We start from the raw sequence: 17,495 nt of genomic DNA, 5'->3' as shown, positions 1-17,495 counted from the left end.
CAGCCCTAAAAACCAAAAAAAACAAAGAATCTGGAGAGCCAGCTGACTAAAGAGAAATGGGGTTTGCAGAGCCCCAACCCAGCCATCACAATGCGGAACATAAAAGGTGGATTTGGAGTTCAGAGACTTGGGAATAACACATATACACCACTCTGTAAAACAGATGATTAACTGTAACCTACTATATAGCTCGGAAATCTACTCAATAATTTATAATAACCTATATGGGGAAAATGGATGTATTTATACGTATAACTGATTCACTTTGCTGTATGCCTGAATCTAATACAAGAATGTAAATCAACTATAATAAAATTAAAGTTAAAAAAAGAGAAGACCCTAATCATCAGCACAAGCCACACCCTTGAAGCCTCACCTCCATCCCACCCCTTTACATGAACTTAAATTTCTCAACAAGAACAGCCGGCTTGTGGCTTTCCCTTATTCTCCAGCTAGCTCAGGAAGGACTTTAAGGATGCAGTTCAAGTTCGTAATTAGTCTAGCAGCTGGGTGTTTTGCAACAGTGAGGCCTTAACCAACACGTCCGTCATGTGCCGTGCTTTCTAAATGCCAAATACGCTTTTTCCAAATTCTCTGCAGAAATCATTCATGCCCTCATTCACTCAGTGTAGATCTTCTGAAGGGTCAGTCTCTCCATTAGCTTTGAATAAATGTGCTCCCCTGTAACCGCTGGCAGAATCTGTTCCGTGACTTTTTTTCAAATGTATCTTTTCAAAGCAAGTGTATCATCAAAGGCCAAAGTTGTTTTTATCTGCAGAACCAATTTGTCAGTCTTCAGCAAGTCTTCCTTGAAAGAATCAAGCCCACCTTTTTTTTTTTTTTTTTTTTTTCATCCCCAGAGAAGTATTCAACCAGAATTTAGCCCTGTTTACCTTCAAACACTGTTGTTCATTTCATCCCTGTCATGTTGGGGTCCTCTGATCCTTCAGAAAGATTCCTTCCCCCGTACACATTCTTGGAGTTTAAAAGGATAGATTTAAAAGAAAAAAAAATTTTTTTTTCTGTTGTTTTAGGGCCGCACCCGTGGCATATGGAAGTTCCCCGGATAGGTGTTGAATCCGAGCTATAGCTACCAGCCTACACCACAGCCACAGCCATGCCAGACCCAAGCCCCTGTCTGCGACTTACACCACAGCTCACGGCAACACCGGATCCTATCCCACTGAGCAAGGCCAGGGATCGAACCTGCATCCTCATGGATGCTAGTCAGATTCATTTCCACTGAGCCACGATGGGAACTCATAAAAAAAAATTTTTTTAAATAATGAGTTCCCATTATGGCTCAGTGGGTTATGAACCTGACTAGTATCCATGAGAATGCAGGTTCGATCCTGGCCTCACTCAGTGGGTTAAGGATCCAGAGTTGCCGTGAGCTGTGGTGTAAGTCACAGATGTGGCTCAGGTCCCACATTGCTGTGGCTGTGGTATATAGGCTGGCAGCTGCAGCTCTGATTCAACCCCTAGCCTGGAAACTTCCATATGGCATAGATGCAGCCATAAAAAGCAAAAGAATTTTTAAAAATTTAATAAAAAATTTTAAAAAAAAGGATAGATAATTGGTCATTTCATATTCTTTCTCTCTCTCTCTCTCTTTTTTTTTTTTTTTTTGGTCTTTTTCTCTTTCTTTTTCTTAGGGCCATACCCACAGAATATGGAAGTTTCCAGGCTAGGAATTGAATCAGAGCTGTAGCCGCCAGCCTACGCCACAGCCACAGCTACAGCAACTCGGAATCCAAGCCACGTCTGCAAACTACACCACAGCTCACGGCAACACCAGATCCTTAACCCACTGATCGAGGCCAGGGATCAAACCTATGTCCTCATGGTTACTAGTTGGGGTCATTACTGCTGAGCCACGATGGGAATTTCCATCCATATTCTTAAAATTAAAAAGAAAATCCAACCTTTAATTGAAACTCAAGTCTCAATAAATTTGCCCACCTTCCACCCACAGGACCTCTGCTTCCTTCTAAACTAAATCTGGATGGACTTTAGAGAGAGTTTCTGCTGCTTCACTAAGAGCCCATCTTGAGTGTTCAGGGAGCCTGTGTCCCCAGCCCCAGGTCACCTGCGTTTGTGTAGGGATTGCTCCTCAAGCTTCTTCCTTTGACAGTTGCCAGGACAGCTCGAGCCCATCTGTTCATCCAAAGTTCCATTAAGCCTGTGTGCTGCCACGATATCCTGCTCTCCCCTTCCTGTTTCTAGCCACACTTACTCAGACAGAATGACAGAGTTTGCTGTAATTCCTTGACATAAATCTCTCCAGTAAGCTTTCTCCCCCGATCCTGACCCCCTTTCTCTGAAAGCTCGCTCTTCTGGCCCTTTCCTTTTCCGAACCCAGTCCAAAACATCCCATAATGGAAATAAACATCTCCAAGTTAGGCCTCAGAAGATGATTTAACAACAACAAAAGAAACTGAAATATGTGATTTGTGCTCAAAGGCTGAGAGAAGAGCCATGTAACAGGGGTGGATGGGGAGTCTTTTCCATTCTAGCGGGGCTCCTGATGCGGAGGCCGTGCTGTGTGTGACCATGAACAGGGAGGGCGCTTGGCCCCTGCTTCTCCGAGTCCTCATCTGTAAATAGAAATTCCCATACCCGTCCCTCTGATCTCGGGTTGTGTGAGGATAAAAGGAGACCATTCATTCAATAAATATATGCTACGATCCTACTAGGAGCCAGGCCCCCTTTAGGCCCTGGGGATGCTAGGGTGAGAGTTCATGAGGTTCATCTACTCAGCTGCCTTCAGTCTCCAGCAGTCCCTCCGCATGGCTGACTGGCATCCTTTGCTGTGAAGGTACCACAATTGACTTCCCCTTGAGGAGCATTGGAGTAGTTTCCAGGTTTCTGCAAATGGAAAAATGAGGCTCTGGGCATTCTGGCATGTGTCTTTGGGGGAACTTCCTACATATTTCTGTGGGGTCAGTTCCCTTTTGGGGGGGCACACCTGCAGCATAATTAAGTTCCCAGGCTAGGGGTCGAATCAGAGCTTCAGCTGCCAGCCTAGGCTACAGCCACAGCCAGACCAGATTCGAGCCATGTCTGCAACGTACATGACAGCAACGCCTGCTCCTTAACCCACTGAACGAGGCCAGGGATCGAACCTGCAACATTATAGGTACTAGTCAGATTCGGTTCCACTGAGCCATGATGGGAACACCCAGAAATTCTTTTAAAAAAAGTTTTTTTTCCAAACAAACAACCCAGTTGAAAAATGGGCAGGAGTTCTCTTGTGCACAGCAGGCTAAGGATCCAGCATTGTCACTGCAGTGGCTTAGGTCACTGCTGTGGTGCAGGGTCAGTCCCTGGCCCAGGAACTGCCACATGCTGTAGACATGGCCATAAGAAATAAAGAAAGAAAAATAGGCAGAAGACCTAAATAGACACTTTTCCAAAGAAAACATATGGATGGCCAGTAGGCACATGAAAAGATGCTCAACACTGCTAATTATTAGAGAATCAAAACTATAATAAGGTACCACCTTACACCAGTCAGAATGGTCATCATTAATAAGTCTACAAATAACAAATGCTGAAGAGGGTGTGGAGAAAAGGGAACCCTCCTACACTGTTGGTAGGAATGTAAATTTGTACAACTGCTCTGGAAAACAGTTGGAAGATCCTCAGAAAACTAAAAATAGAACTACCATATGATCCAGCAATCCCACTCCTGGGGATATACCTGGACCAAACTATAATTCAAAAAGATATAAGTACCCCTATGTTCATAGAAACACTATTCACTAAGCACTGTCCATTGGTAGATGAATGGATTAAGAAGATGTGGTATATATACACAATGGAATACTACTCAGCCACAAAAAAGAACAAAATAATGCCCTTTGTAGCAATATGGATGCAACTAGAGATTCTCATACTAAGTCAAGTAAGTCAGAAAGAGAAAGACAAATACCAACAATATCACATATGTAGAATCAAAAATATGGCACAAATGAATCTATCTACAGAACAAAAATAGTCTCACAGACATAGAGACTTATGCTTGCCAAGTGGGAGTGGGAGGGGGACTTGGAAAGGAGTGGGATGGACTGGGAGCTGGGGTTAGTAGATGCAAAATGCAAACTACTACATTCCGAATGGATGAACAACAAGGTCCCCCTGTATAGCATAGGGAACTATATCCAGTCTCCTGAGATAGACCATGATGGAAAAGAATATTTAAAAAAATATATATGTATAACTGAGTCAATTTGCTGTACAGCAGAAATTGGCATGACAGGAGTTTCTGTTGTGGCTCAAGGGGTTAAGGACCTGATGTCTCTGTGAGGATGCAGGTTCTATCCCTGGCCTCACTCAGTGGGTTAGGGATCCAGCATTGCCAGAAGCTGTGGCGTTGGTCACATATGCAGCTCAGAGCTGGTGTTGCTATGGCTGTGGCGTAGGCTGGCAGCTGCAGCTCCGATTGGACACCTAGCCTGAGAATTTTCATATGCCACAGGTGCAGCTCTAAAAAGAAAAAAGAAAGAAAGATATAGTCACAACATCATAAATCAGCTGTACTTCAATTTTTTTTTTTGCTTTTTTTTTTTAGGGCCGCACCCATGGTATATGGAGGTTCCCAGGCTAGGGGTCCAATTGGAGCTACAGCTGGAAGCCTAAGCCACAGCCACAGCAATATCAGATCCAAGTCACATCTGCCACCTACACCACAGCTCACAGCAACGCTGGATCCTTAACCCACTAAGCAAGGCCAAGGATCGAACCTGCAACCTCATGGTTCCTAGTCAGATTTGTTTCCACTGTGCCATGACGGGAACTCCTTAAAAATTTTTTTAGGAGTTCCCGTCATGGCTCAGCGGTTAACGAATCTGACTAGTACCCATGAGGACTCAGGTTCAATCTCTGGCCTCGCTCAGTGGGTTAAGGATCCAGCATTGCCATGAGCTGTGGTGTAGGTGGCAGACAGGGGCTCAGATACTGTGTTGCTGTGGCTGTGGTGTAGGCCAGCAGCTATAGCTCCAATCCAACTCAGCCTGGGAATCTCCATATGCCACAGGTGTGGCCCTATAAAGCAAAAAATGAAAAAAAATTAATTAAAAACTTTTAAGGAGGGTTGTTTTTCAAATTTAAAACATAGCCATTTAAATAAAGATATTAATGGAGTTTTCTTGCGGCCCAGTGCTTTAAGTATCCAGTGTTGTCACAGAAGCTGTTAGCGTCGCTGCTGTGGCACAAGTTTGATCCCTGGTGGCCCAGGAACTCTTTCATGCCGTGGGTGAGGCCTAAATCAATAAATAGGTAGAGATAAAGGTATTACATAAATAGAGATTATAGATAGATACACACAGAGGGAAAAAACATGAAAAGAGGTGTGTGCAAAGGGTGGTAATTTAGGAAATGTTACTCTTAAAAAGCCACTCTTTTGAACTGCACATCTATGCTTATCATCACTGGGTGGCACAGATGAGTCTGTTATTTGTTTGTTTGGGTTTTTTTTCTTTGGCTACACCCATGGCATGTGGAAGTCCCAGGCTAGAAAATGAACCCAAGCCACAGACATGACATCACCAAAACCTTAACAGCTAGGCCACCAGGGAACTTGAATAGGTTTAATTAAAGACAAGCGCTTGGGGAAAAAAAAGTTGGAGTTGCCGTTGTGGCTCAGTGGTTAACAAACCCAACTAGTATCCATGAGGATTCGGGTTCAATCCCTGGCCGCATTCAGTGGGTTAAGGATCTGGTGTTGCCATGAACTGTGGTGTAGGTTGCAGAGAAGGCTCAGATCTCACATTGCTGTGGCTGTGGTGTAGGGCAGCAGCTATAGCTCCGATTCCACCGCTAGCCGGGGAACCTCCGTATGCCTCTGGTGCGGCCTTAAAAAGACAAAAAAAAATAAACAAATGAAAAATAAAGGCAAGTACTTGGGTTGGGGCACTGACAAATCATTCTAAAGTAGTGGGTTTCCTTGCTTCCAGAAGGAAAAGGTTAAAACTGGTAGGGGTAGGAAATTCCCAGAAGAACTTAGGCCTAAAGTAATATGTGAGTTGAGCCTGGCAGGTGTCAAAGAGCATCTTTTAAAAATAGTCCATGTTCCTGTTTCCGTGTTCTTTGCTGGACCTGGTGGGTCAGTGGGGTCTCCACAAGGAGGAATAAGACAGAAGGCACATCAATGGGAAGAACAGGAGGGAAGATTTACGGGGGTTCAGAGGAACCCCAGGGGGTCATCCGGATGTGCTGGGAGAAGGTGGTGTAGGGCGATGCCTCACCCCTCACCATCACCCTTGACCTTGGTGTCACTGACAACCTGAGGATCTCTGAATCTTGGCTAGACTCCAAATCTATGACCCACTCCTCTTTCCAACTCATACCCTTAATACTCAGACCCCAGCAAGGGTTTCACTCCTCCAGGACTTTCAATCCATTGATCCTAAATCTATCACTTCCCTCATGTCATTTTTGCCCTAATCCGTCTTAGGTTCCATGGTTCCATGATTCTAAACAAACAGCCTTAAATCCTTGGCCATTTTTGTTAATGGCTCAGAAACGCCCCAACTGTCTACCCACTCTATGCTGGGGCTGTGTGTGTGTGCACACGCGCACCCTCGTGTGTGTTTCCTGAGCAATATTGTTGGAATGTTGCTGGATCTTCCTCGTTATCCACTCAAACCTGCTTCCCCTCCAACCCCCTCCCCCTGCCCTGGAGCAACATCATCCACACACTGTCCAACTGACAATATGAATGAAAAAAACAAATTCTGAGAGACAAGACAGATTTCTTTGCAAGGCCTGAACTTGTTGATGTGTTGGGTGAAATGTATCAATTCGTTCCGTAAAGAAATTAGTTTCTGCAGAAACTGAAGAGCCTGCCGTCAGGTGCCCTTAACCACCATCTCGTCCATTTCAAAGAGATGAGCCAGCAGGGAGGAATCGAGGAAGTGTTAGGCCAGGGGGTCTTGGGATTCCAGGGCAGCCGTCCAATTTTACCCCCTGCCCCAGAGTGATTGAGTCTTCAGTGGGAGTCTGCACTGTGAGTGACTTAAAAAAAAAAAAAAAAAACTCCGCTAGATGTAATCACTAGTCTATTATATCCTTGACAACATGAGGCTGTGGAAACATATAACTAGGAGAAAAAACATTCCGTTTTAGGAAATCAACTTTTTTTTTTTTTTTTGGCTTTAAGTACCACACTGCTTCTCTACATTGGTACCCACACATCCCTCTCAGGTGCCCGCTAGGTGGCGCTCGTCCTCCACTGTACCTAGGCGGGTTCTGGCGTCCGTACCTTTCTTCTTAAATCTGAGAGGTGATTTCCAACTCTGGCTTTTTACAGGTAAGACGAGGCTCCAAAGGAAAAATGTCTTCGGTGAGGACGCATCGCAGTATCTCAGAATCTCAAGTAAAACCTAGGTCCCCATATTTCTGAACTCAACGAACTTCCATCACGTGGCTGTCTCCCTCTACACGAGGTTTAGTTTATTGATTATAATAATAATGGCGTATTTCTTTCTTTCTACATAACAAGGTTTAGGTTCCGAGCCGCTGACCTTAGCCTTCTTTATTTTCCAAAGTATGAAACAGCAAAAATCGTTAGCTTTGCCTGCCTGAATTTTTTCTTTGATTTCCTTAAGTACGAAGTTCCTTTTCTGATAAATGAATATCCTAGAAATAAATAAGGAAGATGATGGGAAAGATTTATTGAGAATAAACGTGAAGGTTTATGAGAAAAATAAACGGTTAAAGTAGAAAACCCAACTGGGTTGGCATGACACGAAGTCAGATTTGAATCCTGATTTAGCTGCTTACTGATGGTGCAGTCATTTAAACTCCTCGAATCTCAGTTTTCTCATCTGTAAAATAGAAATAATAATGTTTTCTGCTCATTCTACCCTCAGGCTTATGTAGATTAAATAAAACAATAAGCTGTGGTTCCTGGCACATTGCTGATGAGGAACATTTATTTAAATATAAAACTACATTGGCCCATAGTAATGGTATGATAGTAAAGGACCACGTGCATTTAAAAAATCCTGCCAGGGTCCGGAAGCGAATGATTTAGGGCCCCAGGAGCCAGTGTCTCTTGGCGGGAAAGTGGCGGGTCGCTTGATGCTCAGGATGCTTGGAGCGTCCTCGGGAACCTACGGATGGGGTCGGAGGGTGTTTCAGGTGCGGCCTGTTTGGATCTGGCTTCGGCGAAGAGAGCCTCCATCGGCGCCCTCCCCCCGGCCGTTAGCAATGTAGCAACGCCTCGGAGGGCGCCAGGTACAAACCCTCGTTTTAAAGGACTGGAAACCGTGGCCCACAGACGGCACGTGATTTCGGTCCAAGCCATTGTCGTCTGAGAGACCCGCGCGGCCTCCCATTGCAAAGAGCCTCTGGAGCTCGCACTCCCGCCGCTCTGAGCACAGAAGGCTGTCTCCTCCCCGGTCTCCCTCAATCCTGCCCAGGGCGCAGGTGGAGGGCGGCGCGCCGTGGCCCCACGGGAAAAACTCCGCAGACTCGGGTCCGGGGGAGGGCGGGAGAGCGCGCAGCAGCTTGTAGCGCGCTCCCGAGGGCTGGGGTTCCCCCCTCCCGCCCCCTCGGCTCTTGCACCCTCATCCCACGCGGTGCCGCCAGCGGAAACCTCGCCAACCCGGGCAGCGCAGTTCGACTCCAGGCTGTTCTCGGGGCTTGAGGGTGCGGCACGTAGGGGGCGCGCAGGAACTAAACTGCAAAAGAGGAAGGGGAGGTGGAGAGTGGAAGATGGAAAGGAGAGGGAGAAGACTAGGACTGAAGTGGGCGAGAGACTGGGGAGGAAGGCACCAAGTAGACAGAGCCGAGAGCCTCCTCGAAGCCTGGCAGGTCGCGGGTGCTCGCGGGCTCCGCAGATTCCCGGGGCCCGCCCTGGCTGGACCTCGGCGCCTACCGAACCTTAGGTGCGGTCGAGCCGCCCCGGGTTCCTGGAGCTCGCGGTCACGCCAGGAGCAAATCGCCCTCGATGGGCTGGAAGCGAGGTCTCGGAGCGCCCGCGGGGACGCGCCCGGGTCCCTGCTGATCTCCAGCGCCGCGACACGCGCTGACCTGCTGAGCCCTTGCCAAACATCCCCACTCGCCGGCCTCGACTCTGCAGGTACCGGGGGGGAAATATCTTGTGTATCAGACCACTTCGGCTCACCGGCCCCCAAAGCCTTCTCGTTCCCACCCAACCCCTTATTAGATGCAGCTTGTAGTTGTAGTTCCGACCGGTGTGTTTACTCTCCGCCAACAACCAACTCCCGGCCCTGCCTGCAGTCCTTCCCCAGACCTCCGCCGCAGTTGCCCGAGATGACACGCACCCCCCTCGCTGGGCGCCTCCTGAAGACTCGGAATGCGGCCACTTTCTTACCCGTCCCGGGCAAACACACAAAACCAGACAACTCGCAATCACCGAACCGCATCCTTCTAAGCTTTGAAACTCTCTGCCCAAGCCTGTGGCAAGGGGTATATTCTACTTTGATTTGGGGTTCTTTAAAAAATGAGGGGGGTGGCTAAGTGGTGGTTGTATTTTTAAGGAAGCTTTGCATAGCCCCCCAAACTTACTCTAATATTGGGTCATCCAACCCTCAAACATCTCTCTGCATGTCTGTGTGTCTGAACTCATCCTATGCTTGTCCACACCAAGTCCCAACCCTACAAAAGGATGACTGTCTTGAACACACACTTCACACCTGTCCCTTCCTCAGTTGGGTGATCTGTGTGGATCCGTCTCCTTCTCAACTCTCCCCCAGCAAGTAACAACCAATTGTCCTGGGTGATGGGAGAGGAGGGTAACAAAGAATAATTGAAGGTTGGCAGAAGGATGGAAAGACAGCTTTCTTTGGAAACCTCCTTAAGCATTCTGTTCTGCTCCCCCTCTGGGTCTGAAGAGCATGTCTTTGCTTATACCTGCAGTTCACTAACACAAAATTTAAACACCTTTTCCTGAAAACTAACGTAGTGGTAAAGAGCTATAAGAGGGCAATGACCCCTTCAAGGGTGAGTTTTTTCCCTACGTGCTCTACTGGAGCTGCGCTGTAGTGTATTTGAGATGCAAAAGAGCATCACGTGGCTGAAATGCTGGAAAGTATAGATGTTGCAAAGCCTACCTGCCTCCACTGATCCTGATCCTATGACTTCCATGTGTATTTCATCCTTCAGTGCAGAGTAACAGACACCAAAAAGAAAACTACAAGGGTGAATATTATTTGTTTTAGTGGCACCAAAAAACACCAATCCCAGGAATTTATTAAATTAAAATCACAGTTCTTTAAATTTATTTAATAATTCAAATTGTGTGTTTAGTTTTAACTTAAACCTCTGGTAAAGTATGGTACTTGAGCAAAAATTCTAATTTACAGATAAATAATATAAAAAGTAACAAATATTTGGATATGCTCACAACATTTGTGGGTTTTTCTGCTTGGCTGCTGCTATGTAAAACAATGCATTGCTCATTTTTAAAAAGGGCATTAATTAATATTGCAGTTTAGGACCTTTACTATAGTAATTCCCAGATAATCTTTTAAACAAACATACCTTTTTCTAATTTTAGTCAATTCACATGTAACCGAATGTTTAAAGAACAAATAAAAAGTTTTGATTTTCTTCCTCGTGTAAAATTTAGCAAACTCCAAGTATATTCAATATTGACTACCCAGAGAAATGACAGCGCAATTTCCAGAAACTCTCCCAAAGATACCTTCCAATGTCTCGCCTGATTTTAGTTGTATTTTTACCATTTTTTCTTTTTAATTCCTCTATAGAAATTGAATCAAATAAAATTCGGTGAGGAAAGGAAACTATTTCTAAGGTGGTTTTAATTTACTGATTATTTCAGAGAAAAAGAATTAGCAGTGAGGAGAGAGTGAAACTGTCAGGGGAAAAGAAACATTTTGTTCTTCAAACCTATAAATCTTCCTAGAGAACAGAAACTACGCGGGCGATTTATAGAACAGCATTATCTTGGGTTTCCCTCCCAGATCTGACTCAACTAAATAGCCTGTTCCACGAAAGTGCTAGAACAGGTGGGTATGTCTATAGAGGTAAGAAACGCGGTTTCTCAGACAGCGAATCTAGGTGGACGAGCCTCTCGATTGCTGGAGGAGGCTTCGAGCACCAGGCTTGGGAGGAAAGGGGTTAAGGCAGACCCTGACTTTCTGCTCGCAACGTGCCCAGTTTTGTCTGTTCAAGTCAACGTCGCCCAGCAGGAGCCAACCAATGGGCGGCCGAGAGAGTCCGGTACCGCCCAGTGAAGGGGCGTGGCCTGAGGCTGTCACTCAGCAGTGAGGAATGACACCCGGGCGGGAGGGGGTGGGGTACGGTGGAACTCTGGGGAAGGAAAGAGAGAAGAAACAGATAAAACCAGGACAGGGGGTAAAAAGGTGCCCCGTGTCTCTTGGAATTCAACGGCCGCCGTCGCCCCCACCGCAGCCACAGCCACCAGGGGTGGGCTCCGGAAGAGCCAGCCCAACAGGGAAAGGAGACGACGATCCAGGAGTGCAATCCTGCAGACAGGGAAGAGACAGAGGCGCAAAGAAAAAGTGACTCGGGCCGTGCGCCCCAGAGGCGCTCAGGAGGGGATTGCAGCCGCAGAGGGGCCTCGCTGATCCTCCCCCCACGTTCTCCGAGGGGCAGACCCCGGCCCGCCCCTAAGGGCGCGAGGCGATGAGATAATCCAGCTGAGCTACGAAAGGAGAGCGTCTGGAGCTGGATTGGGGGGGAGGGGGGTCTCCGGGTGGGGTGGGCCTCGGAAGTGGGGGTGAGGGTCGGCGCTGATCCCGGCCGGGCCAGAGGGGGGCGGAGGCTGCTGGGCAGCGCAGGAGTGGGCTGCAGGGGCCTCGCGCGCGGGGCTCACTCGCGCAGCGGCGGCCCGCGCGCTCCATCCAGCTCGGAGCTGCCGCGAGCCCCAGCCGCCTGCCTGGCTGGCCGCTCCGGCCCGCGGCGCAAATGGCTGTGCGCGGCGCCAACACCTTGACGCCCTTCTCCATCCAGGCGATCCTCAACAAGAAAGAGGAGCGCGGCGGTCTGCCCGCGCCGGAGGGGCGCCCCGTACCGGGGGGCACAGCGGTGGCAGTGGCTTCGGCGCCCGCTGTCTGCTGCTGGCGGCTCTTTGGGGAAACAGACGCGGGCGCTCTGGGGGGCGCCGAGGACTCTCTGCTGGCGTCGCCTGCCAGGACCAGAACGGCTGCGGGGCGGACCGCGGAGAGCCCGGGAGGCTGGGACTCGGACTCCGCGCTGAGCGAAGAAAACGAGGGCGGGCGACGCTGCAAGGACGCGCCGGGGGCCAGCGGGGCCTGCCGTGCAGGAGGGACCCTGGGCCTCGGCCAGACGGTCTGCGAGCTGCCCACCGCCAAGGATCTGGACGAGGAAGCCGCGGGCCGGAGCGACAGCGAGATGTCGGCTAGCGTCTCAGGTCAGCTGAGGCTTCACCGGGAAGGGGGCTGGGCTGAGGGCTTGGGAAAGGAGGGCAACCACGCCGAGTAGGGTGGGCCGCTGTAAGCACCCTGCGCCCTGGGGCCCCAAAGTGTCCAAGACCTAAGTTCTGCATGCCGGCGCCGGCTGCTCTTAAAACCCGCCGCTTCCGAAACTGAGCCCGAGAGAGGACCAAGCAACTTCTCAGAGTCCTGCGAACTGAGACAGGATGTTTCAGAACTGGGCACTGCACCCTGGCTTTGAGTCCATTGTTAGTGCCTTCAGCTTAGTCTGTCCCCAAATCTCCAAAATCAATGAAAGGGAAGAGCCAGGGAGCCCAGAGATCTCGGGTGGCCAGTGCCCTGGCCCTGGCCCAGAGATCAGAGGTGTTCCCAGCTGGAAATCCCAGAGCCAGGCCCCACTGCTCAGAGATAGGTAGGAGGGGTATCTAAGCAGGCCCAAGGCCAACCGAGCCAGAGCTTTGGGAGAAGGGTTTATTTAGCTTCACAGACCCCACGGCCGAGAGAGCTGCGCTGGGCTGAGGACCCGAGAGCTGAAGGTAAACCTTGCAGCCAGCTGCTGGTAGAGGGGCTTGATTTAGGTCATCCCATACTCAGCGGGGAGAGGCACCTCCTCAGCCACGAGCAGGCACAGTCACTTGGTCAGAAAAACCTCAGACCTTCGAGCCTGCCCCTCCGTTGGACAGTGCTGTAGGCCTCGTGCTGGCCCCAAACAACTAGTATCTGCTGCAGGCCAGAGTGCTGGACCTCTCTGCTAGGGCGCTGCGGGGACAGCGGGGAAGACGCCAAGGAGCTGGCGTCAGATTAGGGTCCAAGCAGAGACACCCCCCTTCACCCCCAATTCCCAGCTCTCTTTTCATTGCTTTTCGAAGAGAGAGGGAGAAGCCTATTGCCACAGCCCCCTCCTCACAGTTTCAGGTGGGTGGGGCCGTAAGCCTCTGACTGCTTGTCTCCAGGATCTGTCTCCCCATTTTCCCTTTAGGAGCAGCTAACGCGAGTGTGCTGTGGTGACGAGTGTGTGCGAGCGGGTGTGGGGAGGTGGGTGAACCCAGGAAGGGATTCCGAAAGGCCATCTAGAACCTCAGGTCTCAGCGCTGAGAGCGGAGAAGGCTTGCAAGGATGCTCAGGCCCCAAAACCCACGTTGCTGAAGGGAGCCTGGAGCCCAGAGAGGGCAGGGAGCTGGATCTTGGCAGCACAGCGTTGATAGAGCGCCTGAGTCCTTTGCCCGCTCATAACAAGACAAGATACAAGAAACGAGTGGAACAGGGCTCTAAGACTCGTCTCCCGGACCCGCGGCTTCCAGGCTCTTCCTACCACTCGGGTGGGATCAAAGAGTATTTCCGCCCCCCACCCCCCACCCCATTCCGCGGTTGAGGACGGACCTCATTCCTCTGCAGCGCTGACAGTCTCTTGTTTCTGTTCCCACCGGGTCCGCAGGCGACCGCAGCCCGAGGGCCGAGGACGACGGTGTTGGCACCGGTGGCGCACGCGTGCCCACCTTGTGCGGAGGCGGCGGCGGCGGCGGTGGCGGTGGCGGCGGCGGGCCGGCGGGCGGCGCGGAGGAGGAGGAGGAGCCCGCGGCTCCCAAGCCGCGCAAGAAGCGCTCCCGCGCCGCCTTCTCCCATGCGCAGGTCTTCGAGCTGGAGCGCCGTTTCAACCACCAGCGCTACCTGTCCGGGCCCGAGCGTGCAGACCTGGCCGCGTCGCTGAAACTCACTGAGACGCAGGTGAAGATCTGGTTCCAGAACCGTCGCTACAAGACCAAGCGCCGGCAGATGGCCGCCGATCTGCTGGCCTCGGCACCTGCCGCCAAGAAGGTGGCGGTGAAGGTGCTGGTGCGCGACGACCAGAGACAGTACTTGCCCGGGGAGGTGCTGCGACCACCCTCGCTGCTGCCACTGCAGCCCTCCTACTATTACCCTTATTACTGCCTCCCGGGCTGGGCGCTCTCCACTTGCGCGGCGACCGCGGGCACCCAGTGAGCCGGCCTGGAGTGAGGCAGCGGAGGATCCTTGGGCCCCAGCTCCGGACCGGCGCTGATGGCTGTGCAGATTGTGCCCTCTGCAGGGACGCCCTGCCGAGGGGGCAGGTGAAGGATAATATACAGCTCTAATTCTGCTTTCCAGGATGCGCGCTCTGGCCGCGGGACCGGGTCTACCCAGAGGGGGGCGCCTTTTTCTAACTTGAGCAGTGGCATCTAGGGGCCCTGTTCCCCCCACCCCTCACCTTCCCGGAAGCCTTTGGACGTTATTTATTACCACCACAATGCTGGATTTGGATTGTGTCTGCCGGGGGTGGCGTTTCCCCAGAGCAGAGAGAACTCCTGGAGACCACATAAGCCTGAATCCCAGAATTTCAGGCCTGCCGGGAGCTTCGTGCGCTAGGCCACACTAGTTCATGGTATCCATGCTACCAATCTATGTGTATCTACATATCTATTATTTTTGAAAGTTGCATTTGTTAACAAAGCGGTGCGGAACCCTGGCAGTCCCTAGGAGCCCCAGGCCAGGGGTTCATTGAACCGTGAAGGGTTAGATTTGCAGGTTTGCATACCCTCCGCCCCACCCCTCCCCCGGTGTCAGACTCGGGTGGGGGCTCCGGATTGGGCGCTGAATGTATGGAAGGGAGCCTCTGAGCACAGGGCAGGGCGAGGGCCCCCAGCATCTTCCCTCTCGGAGGTCCAGGGCTGCGACCAACTCGGGTAGCTCCTGGGAGCCCCCAAAACCAGGAGAGAGCACACCCAGGAGCCCTTCGCAGAACTTTCCTTTATTTCTTTTTACTTTTTTTAAGGAGGTTAAAACTTGTAGCACTTTTCAGTTGTTTGTATTCAAATGACGGCTATTTTTGTATTCAATGTGAATATCCTTGATCAGCCTTTCCTCGGCGGCGTCCTCTGCAGTTGGCCGCCGGATCCTGTCTTAACCGTCCACCCTCCGCGCGACTCCTGTGTCCTGACCCAGGATTCTCCCATCCCTGTCCCTGCCCCTAAGACAGGTGATCCTGTCAACCTCGTGTCAACGTCCCCGCTTTTTGCCTCCTTAAAGGCACTGTGCACTCAACTAGAGTATTACCTTTAAAAAGATTTGTGAAATTTGGAAGCTCTATTCGTTGTATTTTTTTCCCCTTTAATTTATAAACGTGTAGTTTAACATGCCCTCCTGGAAGCCGTGTTTTCTCTCAGCCTCTCTCCCTCCGGCTTTGGGGGAACCGGTAACGTGGGAATATCTGGGGTTCATTTCCTCTGCTTCTTTTCAGTCTCCGACAGAATGCCTGGCTCCTCCCGGAAGCAGCCCAGCTGCTCACGCCCAGGAAGGATGTAAACCCGTGCAGCTCGGGGAATCTCTATTTCCGGGACTTTGCAGGAGTCACAGAGGAATCCCACTGAATTCCAGAGCAAATATCTAGGATCGCGCCCCCCTTTTTCCTCCGTGGGCACGGGCGTCAGAGTCCAGGAAGGAAGGAGACATGGCTGAACCCGCTGCCAGTTCCATCGCTTACCCTAACCTGTTCACTCCTCCACCTGCTGGCATCCTCTGCTTTCGATCTTCTGAGCGTTTTCTCTGAGCGATCCTGTCATTATTTCGTTTCCAGAATAGGCTCGCAAAAACTCTCTCTGGAATTCTGAAACGATTAGGGGCAAATGAGGAGCTAACACAGTGTCTCCTGGGGAGAGTCAGCAGCACTTTGATCCCTGGGGCGGTGGGGGGGATGACACTCCTCCTTGTCCCAAAGCGCTTCTATTCGTTCACTCCCTCAATGCATGTCGTCATTTGATCCCCGCGGAAGCCCAAGGTGGGAGCAGAGGATGGGCAAGGCGATGGTTACTTATTACCCCATTTTAGAGAGGAACGTGCCCCGCCGGCGTTCCCCAGAATGACTCTCAAGATGCCAAGGATTCACCGGAGCGAGGCGCTAGCCGCTACACGCCCCTAACGCCGGGTCCATGGCAAGCAAGGAAGTTAATGCCACTTTGCAGGAGCCGAGGCTTCCAGTCCTCGGCCTGAGCCGGGAAAACACTGAAGCCCAGGCCCTGCTACTTTCAATTTCACCCGTAGCGAATAGGCCGCTTCGCCCTCCTCCTCCGCTGGCGATCTTTCCCAGACTCATACCCTGGGGCTTCGCCACCTCCAAGGCTTTAGCCGGGCTCCTGCAACCCCTCAGGCCCCGCGAGGAGTGGAGAATAGCAACAAACGCTTTACCCAGAAAAAAAAAAAAAAAAAAAAAGATTCCCGCTTCTGGAAACAGTGAAGTGAGACGCTAAGGCGAAAACAAACGCCCTCAGGCCACGCACACCCTGGCATCCCAGTCCAACTACCTTCCAAAGGGTTCCTGAAATCATTTTTGTTTCTTTTTTGACGTGTTTAAAAATTCCATCCTAATTTCATCATTAATCACTAATGCATTTCCCTTATAGAAAACTGGAACATTTCCGACAGTGCTAGAATCTCCTCTCTTCTCTCCAGAAATCGCCACTAATGAGGGGTTTTTCTCGGGGGGAAGGGTTGGGTTTTTTCCCCTTCTGAAAATGTCAATTGATTGTGGCTGCGTCCTGAGACAGTAGTTTGTTCTCCATCCTTGAGGATTTGGAATCGAGAGGACTGGGGAGTTTCTTCCGGAGGCCGGGCAGCGCCCCTTCCCTTCCTCACCCGCTCCCCGGCTCCGTGCCTGGACCAGTTCTGCTAGGCAGGTTCAAGGCACCAGGGAAAAATGACTCAAACGAATTCAGTTTGACCCGGATTGTTGCAGTTTCACTCTGAGCTGCCCAGCGGCTGGGGTTGGCGCGAGCACGCCTTTAGATCTGATTTCAGGAGCTGGAAGCAGACTCGGGGTCCGGCCTGTTCTCCGAGGATTTCCCACCGCATTTCACGACCCAACATAGATGTCATTACCTGGGCCTCAGGCGGCAGACTTGGCTCCTGTTGGAAATTTTCGTTATTAGTTTCTTCATTTCCTTTTCCTTCTCTACTTCCACCCGGCCCTTTCTTTAAAGATCACAGAGTCTGTCGTGCTTTCTGCCGGCCCTTCTTCCCGTCCAGAGGGATGTTTCTTCACCCACTCCCTGCCACCCTGGGCCACACTGAGCCCTC

At 50.8% G+C, this 17,495-nt stretch overlaps 1 protein-coding gene across 1 annotated transcript; it reads left to right on the top strand.

Moving 5' to 3' along the window:
• The first annotated feature begins 11,795 nt into the window (after positions 1-11,795).
• On the top strand, positions 11,796-15,562 carry NKX3-2 (NK3 homeobox 2). Its single transcript, XM_047799317.1, has 2 exons — positions 11,796-12,388; positions 13,846-15,562. Exons 1-2 carry the CDS (start codon positions 11,923-11,925, stop codon positions 14,388-14,390), a joined length of 1,011 nt encoding a protein of 336 aa, XP_047655273.1. The 5' UTR covers positions 11,796-11,922; the 3' UTR covers positions 14,391-15,562.
• The last annotated feature ends 1,933 nt before the right edge of the window (positions 15,563-17,495 follow it).

This window comes from Phacochoerus africanus, chromosome 10, assembly GCF_016906955.1.
Source record: "Phacochoerus africanus isolate WHEZ1 chromosome 10, ROS_Pafr_v1, whole genome shotgun sequence".
NCBI classification, from domain to species: Eukaryota; Metazoa; Chordata; class Mammalia; order Artiodactyla; family Suidae; genus Phacochoerus; species Phacochoerus africanus.
Note: the sequence above shows the minus strand (reverse complement) of the source record. Positions and strands in the feature narration are given on the sequence as shown.

Coding starts and splice junctions, on each gene's coding strand:
- NKX3-2 (XM_047799317.1), top strand. CDS start 11,923: ATGGCTGTGCGCGGCGCCAACACCTTGACGCCCTTCTCCATCCAGGCG. Junction 12,389..13,845: donor GATGTCGGCTAGCGTCTCAG/GTCAGCTGAGGC, acceptor CCGGGTCCGCAG/GCGACCGCAGCCCGAGGGCC.